The sequence below is a fragment of the Lithobates pipiens genome, unplaced genomic scaffold (assembly GCF_037356315.1).
Source record: "Lithobates pipiens isolate NorthernLeopardFrog02 unplaced genomic scaffold, aLitPip1_a1.2 Scaffold_27, whole genome shotgun sequence".
NCBI lineage: Eukaryota > Metazoa > Chordata > Amphibia > Anura > Ranidae > Lithobates > Lithobates pipiens.
The window spans coordinates 231,056,505-231,072,946 of NW_027507788.1; the positions used below are offsets into that span (position 1 = coordinate 231,056,505).

Sequence of the window (16,442 nt, forward strand, 5' to 3'; positions counted from 1 at the left end):
CACGGAGATGAAACCCCAAGCCTTGCTGCCCTCAGACTGGGGACATTCTGAAGTCACTACAAAAAAACGAACACAAGAGGGCGCACCAGCCTAGCGCGATATTTATTAGAAAATAGTCGTCATAAAATATATTCACAAACATCGAGCTATTCGATCGTAGCCTTATAGTTCTTGGTACAAACATCAAAACTGTCATGGAAAATGCAGAAAACACAGAAATAAAAAATGTGTAAAAAGGAAAAAGTCCTTCATTATATAAAAAAATGTGCAATAAAATGTTCACTGGAAGGCACTTCAGAGGAGATTGAAAATGCCCCAGGATAGTGGCAAAACCTTCACCCCGGCACATAGAGCCCCTCACCCCAAAATACTGACCACCTGGACACAAATGGCCAAAGGCAACTTCAGGTTCCAACCATACCCCATGATGATCGTAAACTGCGGGTGCTCTTCCCCTCCAAAGGGTCTGTCCAGGTCAGGGTTCAGGCCCTCAAATCTAACCTATCCCTAACCATACAAGAGGAGAAACCAAACCGCCTCATGGGGTAGTAAAAAAAAAAAAAAGCTTAAACATTTATTGAAAACTCCAAGTACTCACATTATTCATAATACAACAGACATGTCATCAGCATTGACATGACGACGAAACACGTTAGGCGGAGCTTAGGTGTGTGACATCATCACGTATGAGGATCGTGCCCATCTTTTTCTATCGGTGGTCCACAGGGGTTCTGACGCAAATCAATATTGTTGCAGATGTACACCACCTAATGATTCCAATCTTGTTCTCAATGCGCACTGACAGTCAATACTGATATCTGATGCCTCCTCTGTAGGTCCGGCTTCTGTGAACTCAGAGGGAGGCTTCGGGAGTAGTGCAGAGAGCAGGAGTGTTTATAAACATTGATCAGACGGGAGATAGAGAGATACAAAGTAACATTGTTTATAAACATTGATCAGACAGGAGATATAGGCCCCTTTCACACATGCGGATGGTATGTCCGTATTTCATCCATCCGTTTGCGGATGAAATACGCACATACATTCATCCCTATGGGATAGCGGGTGTCTGCGGATGAGCATCCGCAGACACCCGATTTCGTCCGGCTCCGCAACAGTCCGATTCTGCAGACGGAGGAAAATCCTATTTTTCTATCCGTCTGCAGAGCGGATCGGACGAACACGGACAGACGGTCCGTGCTCATCCGATCCCCATAGAGGAGAGCGGAGAGCTGACAGGGCGGTCCCTGCACAGTGTGCGGAGACCGCCCTGTCCGCAGCCAGCTCAGCGGGGACAACGGAGTGATCCCTGCTGAGCAAGCGGATCTTCACGAGGCGGATCATTACTGATCTGCCCCGTGTGAAAGAGGCCTTAGAAATACAAAGTAACATTGTTTATAAACATTGATCAGACGGGAGATAGAGAAATACAAAGTAACATGGTTTATAAACATTGATGATTTTAGGTCTGCCCGGAAGGTGAAATGATTCCTTGGAGCTCCATCCTGTAATAAACATCTGATAGACTGGGTATTCAGCCTGCTGAGTGAACCGCAATGTGGGGTGGGGAGACCTGACAGCATTGAGAGCAATCAGGAGGAAAATTGTCAGCTGAACAGTGTCTGCATCCAATCACAAGACCCTCCTATCAGACGCAGACACTGTTCAGGCTCTCGGGCAGCCGCAGGTTCTGGCATTGAGAATAGTGGGGATTCCTCCATCCAGGCTGTGTAGTGTGGATGGAGGAACTTCTGGTGAATGATAGAAATGGCGACACGTTTGGCCGGCTGGGATTGGGACTCTCTGGTCTCTTCTCGGATGATTCCTCCAATAACTGAATAGATAATATTGTGATTCCAGATCTTTATTGATAAGACACGTGGACATTTATTGGACGGAAGACATCGATGACACCTACGCTGTGGGTTGTACCAGCACTTTGCTGCCATGTTCCCCGGGGTGGTCCGAGACCTGGAGGTAGGTCTGACATTTGAAGTCTAAAGCTTTATTAGTATTGTTGTTCCTGTGCATGGTGCTGGAAAGGAGACGAGGGGCCACCCCGTATCGAGGCGCGATGAAGGCGGAGACTGGCGGGGGCCTATAGGAGGCAGAATAGACACTTCTCTGCTCCTCTGAAGGGCGATCTCTCCAGAGTTTTTGCTTTTCCTGTAGAAGACCGAAGTTGGTTGGAGGATCTGTAAAGGAAAAGATCTTTCTTTAGTAGGCGCCGGTCTGTGTGCTGAGGAAGAACTCCGGGAAGATCACAGCCATCCAATAATATATTCATTCAGCAATCATTACATCTACAGCTAGTATAAGTACCTGAGGGTGTCAGGCAGCCTGGGGTGACAACACGCTCCTCCATAGACACAGTGCAGAAAGTGAGCGTTGTCACCCGAGGACAGGAAGTGAATAATGTACAGAGTAAAGAGGTGAGGAGTGTGTAATGTACAGAGTACAGGGGTCAGGAGTGTGTAATGTACAGAGTACAGGGGTGAGGAGTGTGTAATGTACAGAGTAAAGGGGTGAGGAGTGTGTAATGTACAGAGTACAGGGGTGAGGAGTGTGTAATGTACAGAGTACAGGGGGAGGAGTGTGTAATGTACAGAGTACAGGGGTGAGGAGTGTGTAATGTACAGAGTACAGGGGTCAAGAGTGTGTAATGTACAGAGTACAGGGGTCAGGAGTGTGTAATGTAGCGAGTACAGGGGTGAGGAGTGTGTAATGTACAGAGTACAGGGGTGAGGAGTGTGTAATGTACAGAGTACAGGGGTGAGGAGTGTGTAATGTACAGAGTACAGGGGTGAGGAGTGTGTAATGTACAGAGTACAGGGGTGAGGAGTGTGTAATGTACAGAGTACAGGGGTCAGGAGTGTGTAATGTACAGAGTACAGGGGTGAGGAGTGTGTAATGTACAGAGTACAGGGGTGAGGAGTGTGTAATGTACAGAGTACAGGGGTGAGGAGTGTGTAATGTACAGAGTACAGGGGTGAGGAGTGTGTAATGTACAGAGTACAGGGGTGAGGAGTGTGTAATGTACAGAGTGCAGGGGTCAAGAGTGTGTAATGTACAGAGTACAGGGGTCAGGAGTGTGTAATGTAGCGAGTACAGGGGTGAGGAGTGTGTAATGTACAGAGTACAGGGGTCAGGAGTGTGTAATGTACAGAGTACAGGGGTGAGGAGTGTGTAATGTACAGAGTACAGGGGTGAGGAGTGTGTAATGTACAGAGTACAGGGGTGAGGAGTGTGTAATGTACAGAGTACAGGGGTGAGGAGTGTGTAATGTACAGAGTGCAGGGGTCAGGAGTGTGTAATGTACAGAGTACATGGGTCAGGAGTGTGTAATGTACAGAGTACAGGGGTGAGGAATGTGTAATGTACAGAGTACAGGGGTCAGGAGTGTGTAATGTACAGAGTACAGGGGTGAGGAGTGTGTAATGTACAGAGTACAGGGGTGAGGAGTGTGTAATGTACAGAGTACAGGGGTGAGGAATGTGTAATGTACAGAGTACAGGGGTCAGGAGTGTGTAATGTACAGAGTACAGGGGTCAGGAGAGTGTAATGTACAGAGTACAGGGGTGAGGAGTGTGTAATGTACAGAGTGCAGGGGTCAGGAGTGTGTAATGTACAGAGTACAGGGGTGAGGAGTGTGTAATGTACAGAGTACAGGGGTGAGGAGTGTGTAATGTACAGAGTACAGGGGTGAGGAGTGTGTAATGTACAGAGTACAGGGGTGAGGAGTGTGTAATGTACAGAGTACAGGGGTGAGGAGTGTGTAATGTACAGAGTACAGGGGTGAAGAGTGTGTAATGTACAGAGTACAGGGGTGAGGAGTGTGTAATGTACAGAGTACAGGGGTCAGGAGTGTGTAATGTACAGAGTACAGGGGTGAGGAGTGTGTAATGTACAGAGTACAGGGGTGAGGAGTGTGTAATGTACAGAGTACAGGGATGAGGAGTGTGTAATGTACAGAGTACAGGGGTCAGGAGTGATGTACAGAGTACAGGGGTCAGGAGTGTGTAATGTACAGAGTACAGGGGTGAGGAGTGTGTGATGTACAGATTACAGGGGTCAGAAGTGTGTAATGTACATAGTACATGGGTGTGGAGTGTGTGATGTACAGAGTACATGGGTCATGAGTGTGTAATGTACAGAGTACAGAGGTCAGGAGTGTGTAATGTACAGAGTACAGGGGTCGGGAGTGTGTAATGTACAGAGTACAGGGGTCAGGAGTGTGTAATGTACAGAGTACAGGGGTCAGGAGTGTGTGATGTACAGAGTACAGGGGTCAGGAGTGTGTAATGTACAGAGTACAGGGGTGAGGAGTGTGTAATGTAGAGAGTACAGGGGCCAGGAGTGTGTAATGTACAGAGTACAGGGGTCAGGAGTGTGTAATGTACAGAGTACAGGGGTCAGGAGTGTGTAATGTATAGAGTACAGGGGTGAGGAGTGTGTAATGTACAGAGTACAGGGGTGAGGAGTGTGTAATGTACAGAGTACAGGGGTGAGGAGTGTGTGATGTACCGAGTACAGGGGTGAGGAGTGTGTAATGTACAGAGTACAGGGGTCAGGAGTGTGTAATGTACAGAGTACAGGGGTGAGGAGTGTGTAATGTATAGAGTACAGGGGTGAGGAGTGTGTAATGTACAGAGTACAGGGGTGAGGAGAGTGTAATGTACAGAGTACAGGGGTCAGGAGTGTGTGATGTACCGAGTACAGGGGTGAGGAGTGTGTAATGTACAGAGTACAGGGGTCAGGAGTGTGTAATGTACAGTGTACAGGGGTGAGGAGTGTGTAATGTACAGAGTACAGGGGTGAGGAGTGTGTAATGTACAGAGTACAGGGGTCAGGAGTGTGTAATGTACAGAGTACAGGGGTGAGGAGTGTGTAATGTACAGAGTACAGGGGTCAGGAGTGTGTAATGTACAGAGTACAGGGGTCAGGAGTGTGTAATGTACAGAGTACAGGGGTCAGGAGTGTGTAATGTACAGAGTACAGGGGTGAGGAGTGTGTAATGTACAGAGTACAGGGGTCAGGAGTGTGTAATGTACAGAGTACAGGGGTCAGGAGTGTGTAATGTACAGAGTACAGGGGTGAGGAGTGTGTAATGTACAGGGGTGAGGAGTGTGTAATGTACAGAGTACAGGGGTGAGGAGTGTGTAATGTACAGAGTACAGGGGTCAGGAGTGTGTAATGTACAGAGTACAGGGGTCAGGAGTGTGTAATGTACAGAGTGTGGGGGTCAGGAGTGTGTAATGTACAGAGTACAGGGGTGAGGAGTGTGTAATGTACAGAGTGTGGGGGTCAGGAGTGTGTAATGTACAGAGTACAGGGGTGAGGAGTGTGTAATGTATAGAGTACAGGGGTGAGGAGTGTGTAATGTACAGAGTACAGGGGGGAGGAGTGTGTAATGTACAGAGTACAGGGGTGAGGAGTGTGTAATGTACAGAGTACAGGGGTCAGGAGTGTGTAATGTACAGAGTACAGGGGTCAGGAGTGTGTAATGTACAGTGTGGGGGGGAGGAGTGTGTAATGTACAGAGTACAGGTGTCAGGAGTGTGTAATGTACAGAGTACAGGGGTGAGGAGTGTGTAATGTACAGAGTACAGGGGTGAGGAGTGTGTAATGTACAGAGTACAGGGGTCAGGAGTGTGTAATGTACAGAGTACAGGGGTCAGGAGTGTGTAATGTACAGAGTGTGGGGGTCAGGAGTGTGTAATGTACAGTGTACAGGGGTGAGGAGTGTGTAATGTACAGAGTACAGGGGTGAGGAGTGTGTAATGTACAGAGTACAGGGGTCAGGAGTGTGTAATGTACAGAGTACAGGGGTGAGGAGTGTGTAATGTACAGAGTACAGGGGTCAGGAGTGTGTAATGTACAGAGTACAGGGGTCAGGAGTGTGTAATGTACAGAGTACAGGGGTCAGGAGTGTGTAATGTACAGAGTACAGGGGTGAGGAGTGTGTAATGTACAGAGTACAGGGGTCAGGAGTGTGTAATGTACAGAGTACAGGGGTGAGGAGTGTGTAATGTACAGGGGTGAGGAGTGTGTAATGTACAGAGTACAGGGGTGAGGAGTGTGTAATGTACAGAGTACAGGGGTCAGGAGTGTGTAATGTACAGAGTACAGGGGTCAGGAGTGTGTAATGTACAGAGTACAGGGGTCAGGAGTGTGTAATGTACAGAGTGTGGGGGTCAGGAGTGTGTAATGTACAGAGTACAGGGGTGAGGAGTGTGTAATGTACAGAGTGTGGGGGTCAGGAGTGTGTAATGTACAGAGTACAGGGGTGAGGAGTGTGTAATGTATAGAGTACAGGGGTGAGGAGTGTGTAATGTACAGAGTACAGGGGGGAGGAGTGTGTAATGTACAGAGTACAGGGGTGAGGAGTGTGTAATGTACAGAGTACAGGGGTCAGGAGTGTGTAATGTACAGAGTACAGGGGTCAGGAGTGTGTAATGTACAGTGTGGGGGGGAGTAGTGTGTAATGTACAGAGTACAGGGGTCAGGAGTGTGTAATGTACAGAGTACAGGGGTGAGGAGTGTGTAATGTACAGAGTACAGGGGTGAGGAGTGTGTAATGTACAGAGTACAGGGGTCAGGAGTGTGTAATGTACAGAGTACAGGGGTCAGGAGTGTGTAATGTACAGAGTACAGGGGTCAGGAGTGTGTAATGTACAGAGTACAGGGGTCAGGAGTGTGTAATGTACAGAGTACAGGGGTGAGGAGTGTGTAATGTACAGAGTACAGGGGTGAGGAGTGTGTAATGTACAGAGTACAGGGGTCAGGAGTGTGTAATGTACAGAGTACAGGGGTGAGGAGTGTGTAATGTACAGAGTACAGGGGTGAGGAGTGTGTAATGTACAGAGTACAGGGGTCAGGAGTGTGTAATGTACAGAGTACAGGGGTGAGGAGTGTGTAATGTACAGAGTACAGGGGTGAGGAGTGTGTAATGTACAGAGTACAGGGGTGAGGAGTGTGTAATGTACAGAGTACAGGGGTCAGGAGTGTGTAATGTACAGAGTACAGGGGTCAGGAGTGTGTAATGTACAGAGTACAGGGATGAGGAGTGTGTAATGTACAGAGTACAGGGGTGAGGAGTGTGTAATGTACAGAGTACAGGGGGAGGAGTGTGTAATGTACAGAGTGTGGGGGTCAGGAGTGTGTAATGTACAGAGTACAGGGGTCAGGAGTGTGTAATGTACAGAGTACAGGGGTGAGGAGTGTGTAATGTACAGAGTACAGGGGTGAGGAGTGTGTAATGTACAGAGTACAGGGGTCAGGAGTGTGTAATGTACAGAGTACAGGGGTGAGGAGTGTGTAATGTACAGAGTACAGGGGTGAGGAGTGTGTAATGTACAGAGTACAGGGGTCAGGAGTGTGTAATGTACAGAGTACAGGGGTGAGGAGTGTGTAATGTACAGAGTACAGGGGTGAGGAGTGTGTAATGTACAGAGTACAGGGGTCAGGAGTGTGTAATGTACAGAGTACAGGGGTGAGGAGTGTGTAATGTACAGAGTACAGGGGTGAGGAGTGTGTAATGTACAGAGTACAGGGGTGAGGAGTGTGTAATGTACAGAGTACAGGGGGGAGGAGTGTGTAATGTACAGAGTACAGGGGTGAGGAGTGTGTAATGTACAGAGTACAGGGGTCAGGAGTGTGTAATGTACAGAGTACAGGGGTCAGGAGTGTGTAATGTACAGAGTACAGGGGTCAGGAGTGTGTAATGTACAGAGTACAGGGGTGAGGAGTGTGTAATGTACAGAGTACAGGGGTGAGGAGTGTGTAATGTACAGAGTACAGGGGGGAGGAGTGTGTAATGTACAGAGTACAGGGGTCAGGAGTGTGTAATGTACAGAGTGTGGGGGTCAGGAGTGTGTAATGTATAGAGTACAGGGGTGAGGAGTGTGTAATGTACAGAGTGTGGGGGTCAGGAGTGTGTAATGTACAGAGTGTGGGGGTCAGGAGTGTGTAATGTACAGAGTGTGGGGGTCAGGAGTGTGTAATGTACAGAGTACAGGGGTGAGGAGTGTGTAATGTATAGAGTACAGGGGTGAGGAGTGTGTAATGTACAGAGTACAGGGGTGAGGAGTGTGTAATGTACAGAGTGTGGGGGTCAGGAGTGTGTAATGTACAGAGTACAGGGGTCAGGAGTGTGTAATGTACAGAGTACAGAGGTCAGGAGTGTGTAATGTACAGAGTACAGGGGTGAGGAGTGTGTAATGTGCAGAGTACAGGGGTGAGGAGTGTGTAATGTACAGAGTACAGGGGGGAGGAGTGTGTAATGTACAGAGTACAGGGGTGAGGAGTGTGTAATGTACAGAGTACAGGGGTGAGGAGTGTGTAATGTACAGAGTACAGGGGTGAGGAGTGTGTAATGTACAGAGTACAGGGGTGAGGAGTGTGTGATGTACAGAGTACAGGGTTGAGGAGTGTGTAATGTACAGAGTACAGGGGTCAGGAGTGTGTAATGTACAGAGTACAGGGGTCAGGAGTGTGTAATGTACAGAGTACAGGGGTGAGGAGTGTGTGATGTACAGAGTACAGGGGTGAGGAGTGTGTAATGTACAGAGTGTGGGGGTCAGGAGTGTGTAATGTACAGAGTACAGGGTTGAGGAGTGTGTAATGTACAGAGTACAGGGGTCAGGAGTGTGTAATGTACAGAGTACAGGGGTGAGGAGTGTGTAATGTACAGAGTACAGGGGTGAGGAGTGTGTGATGTACAGAGTACAGGGGTGAGGAGTGTGTAATGTACAGAGTACAGGGGTCAGGAGTGTGTAATGTACAGAGTACAGGGGTGAGGAGTGTGTGATGTACAGAGTACAGGGGTGAGGAGTGTGTAATGTACAGAGTACAGGGGTCAGGAGTGTGTAATGTACAGAGTACAGGGGTCAGGAGTGTGTAATGTACAGAGTACAGGGGTGAGGAGTGTGTAATGTACAGAGTACAGGGGTCAGGAGTGTGTAATGTACAGAGTGTGGGGGTCAGGAGTGTGTAATGTACAGAGTGTGGGGGTCAGGAGTGTGTAATGTACAGAGTGTGGGGGTCAGGAGTGTGTAATGTACAGAGTGTGGGGGTCAGGAGTGTGTAATGTACAGAGTGTGGGGGTCAGGAGTGTGTAATGTACAGAGTGTGGGGGTCAGGAGTGTGTAATGTACAGAGTACAGGGGTGAGGAGTGTGTGATGTACAGAGTACAGGGGTGAGGAGTGTGTAATGTACAGAGTACAGGGGTCAGGAGTGTGTAATGTACAGAGTACAGGGGTCAGGAGTGTGTAATGTACAGAGTACAGGGGTGAGGAGTGTGTAATGTACAGAGTACAGGGGTCAGGAGTGTGTAATGTACAGAGTGTGGGGGTCAGGAGTGTGTAATGTACAGAGTGTGGGGGTCAGGAGTGTGTAATGTACAGAGTGTGGGGGTCAGGAGTGTGTAATGTACAGAGTGTGGGGGTCAGGAGTGTGTAATGTACAGAGTGTGGGGGTCAGGAGTGTGTAATGTACAGAGTGTGGGGGTCAGGAGTGTGTAATGTACAGAGTGTGGGGGTCAGGAGTGTGTAATGTACAGAGTGTGGGGGTCAGGAGTGTGTAATGTACAGAGTGTGGGGGTCAGGAGTGTGTAATGTACAGAGTGTGGGGGTCAGGAGTGTGTAATGTACAGAGTGTGGGGGTCAGGAGTGTGTAATGTACATATAAGGGGTCTTCACTGTGAGGAGAAGATGGAAGAGGGATGAATGTCAAACAAAACCAAAGAAGATTCACAACTTTCTGACCAACCCTCCGTCCACCTACCTTCTGCCAACCACTATGGGGGATCTGCCATGTATGGAGGTAGGTGTGCACACCGGGGTGCTGTGCTGTGGCTCCGGTGTATAGTGTGTCATATGAATGATAATAGAGAGCGGCACTCTGACAGCCTGATAGGAATTGCAGAAGGTGGGAGGAGCTCAGAGATGTCACTCAATTCCACATGAAGGCGTTTCTACAAAACCTCCCGACTATCAGCGATTATATATATATATACAGTATATAGAGACTGACCTGTCACAGGGAAGTCGGATCTCTCGGGAAGCCAGGCCAAGCTCCTCCCATCCCAGGTACGGAGTGGGGGAAGGGAGGAGTTCCCGCGTCTGATGTAATGGTCATCGTAGAGAGACACCAAATGTCCCCCAACAACTTCTCCGTGATGGGAGAGGAGATGCCGTCCCGGTAATCCCTGGAATGAGGAGGACACACCAAGTCTTCCTAGAAATACAACCATCCATCCATCCCATCCATCCATGTCTCCATCCATCCATCCATCCCATCCATCCATCCATCCATGTCTCCATCCATCCATGTCTCCATCCATCCATCCATGTCTCCATCCATCCATCCATGTCTCCATCCATCCATCCATGTCTCCATCCATCCATCCATGTCTCCATCCATCCATCCCATCCATCCATGTCTCCATCCATCCATCCCATCCATCCATCCCATCCATCCATCCATCCATGTCTCCATCCCTACATCCATCCATGTCTCCATCCATCCATCCATGTCTCCATCCATCCATCCATGTCTCCATCCATCCATCCATGTCTCCATCCATCCATCCATGTCTCCATCCATCCATCCATGTCTCCATCCATCCATCCCATCCATCCATGTCTCCATCCATCCATCCCATCCATCCATCCCATCCATCCATCCATCCATGTCTCCATCCCTACATCCATCCATGTCTCCATCCATCCATCCATGTCTCCATCCATCCATCCATGTCTCCATCCATCCATCCATCCATCCATGTCTCCATCCATCCATCCCATCCATGTCTCCATCCATCCATCCATCCCATCCATCCATCCATGTCTCCATCCATCCATCCATCCATATCTCCATCCATCCCATCCATCCATGTCTCCATCCATCCATCCCATCCATGTCTCCATCCATCCCTCCATCCATGTCTCCATCCATCCATCCCATCCATGTCTCCATCCATCCATGTCTCCATCCATCCATCCATGTCTCCATCCATCCATCCATGTCTCCATCCATCCATCCATGTCTCCATCCATCCATCCCATCCATCCATGTCTCCATCCATCCATCCCATCCATCCATGTCTCCATCCATCCATCCATGTCTCCATCCATCCATCCATCCATCCATGTCTCCATCCATCCATCCATCCATGTCTCCATCCCTACATCCATCCATCCATCCATGTCTCCATCCATCCATCCATCCATCCATGTCTCCATCCATCCATCCATCCATCCCATCCATCCATGTCTCCATCCATCCATCCCATCCATCCATGTCTCCATCCATCCATCCATCCATGTCTCCATCCATCCATCCATCCATGTCTCCATCCATCCATCCATCCATCCATGTCTCCATCCATCCATCCATCCATGTCTCCATCCCTACATCCATCCATCCATCCATGTCTCCATCCATCCATCCATCCATCCATCCATGTCTCCATCCATCCATCCATCCATGTCTCCATCCCTACATCCATCCATCCATCCATGTCTCCATCCTTCCATCCATGTCTCCATCCATCCCATCCATCCATGTCTCCATCCCATCCATCCATGTCTCCATCCATCCATCCATCCCATCCATCCATGTCCCCATCCATCCATCCATCCATCCATCCATCCATGTCCCCATCCATCCATCCATCCCATCCATCCATGTCCCCATCCATCCATCCCATCCATCCATGTCCCCATCCATCCATCCCATCCATCCATGTCTCCATCCATCCATCCATCCCATCCATCCATGTCTCCATCCATTCATCCCATCCATCCATGTCTCCATCCATCCATCCATCCCATCCATCCATGTCCCCATCCATCCATCCCATCCATCCATGTCTCCATCCATCCATCCATGTCTCCATCCATCCATGTCTCCATCCCTACATCCATCCATCCATCCATGTCTCCATCCATCCCATCCATCCATGTCTCCATCCATTCATCCCATCCATCCATGTCTCCATCCATCCATCCATCCCATCCATCCATGTCTCCATCCATTCATCCCATCCATCCATGTCTCCATCCATCCATCCATCCATCCCATCCATCCATGTCCCCATCCATCCATCCATCCCATCCATCCATGTCCCCATCCATCCATCCATCCCATCCATCCATGTCCCCATCCATCCATCCCATCCATCCATGTCCCCATCCATCCATCCCATCCATCCATGTCTCCATCCATCCATCCATCCCATCCATCCATGTCTCCATCCATTCATCCCATCCATCCATGTCTCCATCCATCCATCCCATCCATCCATGTCCCCATCCATCCATCCCATCCATCCATGTCTCCATCCATCCATCCATGTCTCCATCCATCCATCCATGTCTCCATCCATCCATCCATCCCATCCATCCATGTCCCCATCCATCCATCCATCCCATCCATCCATGTCCCCATCCATCCATCCCATCCATCCATGTCCCCATCCATCCATCCCATCCATCCATGTCTCCATCCATCCATCCATCCCATCCATCCATGTCTCCATCCATTCATCCCATCCATCCATGTCTCCATCCATCCATCCATCCCATCCATCCATGTCCCCATCCATCCATCCCATCCATCCATGTCTCCATCCATCCATCCCATCCATCCATGTCTCCATCCATCCATCCCATCCATCCATGTCTCCATCCATCCATCCCATCCATCCATGTCTCCATCCATCCATCCCATCCATCCATGTCCCTCATCCTCCATCCATCCATGTCTCCATCCATCCATCCCATCCATCCATGTCTCCATCCATCCATCCATCCATCCATGTCTCCATCCATCCATGTCTCCATCCATCCATCCCATCCATCCATGTCTCCATCCATCCATCCCATCCATCCATGTCTCCATCCATCCATCCATCCCATCCATCCATGTCTCCATCCATCCATCCCATCCATCCATCCATCCCATCCATCCATGTCTCCATCCATCCATCCATCCCATCCCTCCATGTCTCCATCCATCCATCCATGTCTCCATCCATCCATCCTCCATCCATCCATGTCCCCATCCATCCATCCCATCCATCCATGTCCCCATCCATCCATCCCATCCATCCATGTCTCCATCCATCCATCCATCCCATCCATCCATGTCTCCATCCATCCATCCCATCCATCCATGTCTCCATCCATCCATCCATCCCATCCATCCATGTCCCCATCCATCCATCCCATCCATCCATGTCTCCATCCATCCATCCATGTCTCCATCCATCCATCCATGTCTCCATCCATCCATCCCATCCATCCATGTCTCCATCCATCCATGTCTCCATCCATCCATCCATGTCTCCATCCATCCATCCATGTCTCCATCCATCCATCCCATCCATCCATGTCTCCATCCATCCATCCCATCCATCCATGTCTCCATCCATCCATCCATCCATCCATGTCTCCATCCATCCATCCCATCCATCCATGTCTCCATCCATCCATCCATCCATGTCTCCATCCATCCATGTCTCCATCCATCCATCCCATCCATCCATGTCTCCATCCATCCATCCCATCCATCCATGTCTCCATCCATCCATCCATCCCATCCATCCATGTCTCCATCCATCCATCCCATCCATCCATCCATCCCATCCATCCATGTCTCCATCCATCCATCCATCCCATCCCTCCATGTCTCCATCCATCCATCCATGTCTCCATCCATCCATCCATCCATCCATGTCTCCATCCATCCATCCATGTCTCCATCCATCCATCCATGTCTCTATCCATCCATCCATGTCTCTATCCATCCATCCATCCATGTCCCCATCCATCCATCCCATCCATCCATCCATGTCTCTATCCATCCATCCATCCATGTCCCCATCCATCCATCCATCCCATCCATCCATGTCTCCATCCATCCATCCATCCATCCATCCATCCATGTCTCCATCCATCCATTCCATCCATCCATCCATGTCTCCATCCATCCATCCATCACATCCATCCATGTCTCCATCCATCCATCCATCCATCCATGTCTCCATCCATCCATCCATGTCTCCATCCATCCATCCATGTCTCTATCCATCCATCCATGTCTCTATCCATCCATCCATCCATGTCCCCATCCATCCATCCCATCCATCCATCCATGTCTCTATCCATCCATCCATCCATGTCCCCATCCATCCATCCATCCCATCCATCCATGTCTCCATCCATCCATCCATCCATCCATCCATCCATGTCTCCATCCATCCATTCCATCCATCCATCCATGTCTCCATCCATCCATCCATCCCATCCATCCATGTCTCCATCCATCCATCCCATCCATCCATCCATCCCATCCATCCATGTCTCCATCCATCCATCCATCCCATCCCTCCATGTCTCCATCCATCCATCCATGTCTCCATCCATCCATCCATCCATCCATGTCTCCATCCATCCATCCATGTCTCCATCCATCCATCCATGTCTCTATCCATCCATCCATGTCTCTATCCATCCATCCATCCATGTCCCCATCCATCCATCCCATCCATCCATCCATGTCTCTATCCATCCATCCATCCATGTCCCCATCCATCCATCCATCCCATCCATCCATGTCTCCATCCATCCATCCATCCATCCATCCATCCATCCATGTCTCCATCCATCCATTCCATCCATCCATCCATGTCCCCATCCATCCATCCATCACATCCATCCATGTCTCCATCCATCCATCTATCCATCCATGTCTCCATCCATCCATCCATGTCCCCATCCATCCCTACATCCATCCATCCATCCATCTATCCATCCATCTATGTCTCCATCCTTCCATGTCTTTATCCATCCATCCATCCATGTCTCCATCCTTCCATGTCTTTATCCATCCATCCATCCATGTCTCCATCCTTCCATGTCTTTATCCATCCATCCATCCATGTCTCCATCCATCCATCCCATCCATCCATCCATGTCTTCATCCATCCATCCATCCATGTTCCCATCCATCCCTACATCCCTCCATCCATCCATCCATCCATCCATCCATCTATGTCTCCATCCATCCATCCATCCATCCATGTCTCCATCCTTCCATGTCTTTATCCATCCATCCATGTCTCCATCCATCCCTACATCCATCCATCTATGTCTCCATCCATCCATCCATCCATGTCTTTATCCATCCATCCATCCATGTCTCCATCCATCCATCCATCCATCCATGTCTCCATCCATCCCTACATCCATCCATCCATGTCTCCATCCTTCCATGTCTTTATCCATTCATCCATGTCTCCATCCATCCACCCATCCCATCCATGTCTCCATCCATCCCATCCATCCCATCCATCCATGTCTCCATCCATCCCATCCATGTCTCCATCCATCCAAAGAGGCTGGGAGAGAGAACTGTGGTAAGAGGAGGAGAAACTGGAGGGGGGAGAGAGGAGGATAAACTGGGGGGGGGGGAGAGGAGGAGAGACTGCGGGGGGGGGGAGGAGAGACTGCGGGGGGGGGGCAGAAATAGGGGAGAGGAGAGACTGGGGGGGAGACTGGGGAGAGAGAGGAGGAGAGACTGGGGGGAGAGAGGAGGAGAGACTGGGGGGGGAGAGGAGGCGAGAAGAGGAGAGACTGGGGGGAGAGGAGGAGAGACTGGGGGGAGAGAGGAGGAGAGACTGGGGGGGAGAGGAGGCGAGAGGAGGAGAGACTGGGGGGGAGAGGAGGAGAGACTGGGGGGAGAGAGGAGGAGAGACTGGGGGGAGAGAGGAGGAGAGACTGGGGGTAGAGAGGAGGATAGACTGGGGGGGAGAGGAGGAGAGACTGGGGGGAGAGAGGAGTAGAGAGACTGGGGGGAAGGAGAGACTGGGGGGAGAGAGGAGGAGAGACTGGGGGGGAGAGGAGGAGACACTGGGGGGGGGGGGGGAGAGGAGTGGAGAGGAGGAGAGACTGGGGGGGAGAGGAGGAGAGACTGGAGGGAGGGGCAGAAATAGGGGAGAGGAGAGACTGGGGGGGAGACTGGGGAGAGAGAGGAGGAGAGACTGGGGGGAGAGACTGGGGGGAGAGAGGAGGAGAGACTGGGGGGGGAGAGGAGGCGAGAAGAGGAGAGACTGGGGGGAGAGGAGGAGAGACTGGGGGGAGAGAGGAGGAGAGACTGGGGGGGAGAGGAGGCGAGAGGAGGAGAGACTGGGGGGGAGAGGAGGAGAGACTGGGGGGAGAGAGGAGGAGAGACTGGGGGGAGAGAGGAGGAGAGACTGGGGGTAGAGAGGAGGATAGACTGGGGGGGAGAGGAGGAGAGACTGGGGGGAGAGAGGAGTAGAGAGACTGGGGGGGAAGGAGAGACTGGGGGGAGAGAGGAGGAGAGACTGGGGGGGAGAGGAGGAGACACTGGGGGGGGGGGGGGGAGAGGAGTGGAGAGGAGGAGAGACTGGGGGAGG

At 50.3% G+C, this 16,442-nt stretch overlaps 1 protein-coding gene across 1 annotated transcript in view; it reads right to left on the minus strand.

Moving 5' to 3' along the window:
* Positions 1-83: 83 nt before the first annotated feature.
* CFAP107 (cilia and flagella associated protein 107) overlaps positions 84-16,442 on the minus strand; it is a 33,846-nt gene continuing 17,487 nt past the window's right edge. Inside the window, exons 3-4 of the mRNA XM_077458379.1 lie at positions 10,034-10,208; positions 84-2,195 (exon numbers count right to left, since the gene is read on the minus strand). Of these exons, the coding sequence (XP_077314505.1) occupies positions 1,915-2,195; positions 10,034-10,208 (456 nt within the window). The 3' untranslated portion in view covers positions 84-1,914. The remainder of the gene's footprint in view (positions 2,196-10,033; positions 10,209-16,442) is intronic.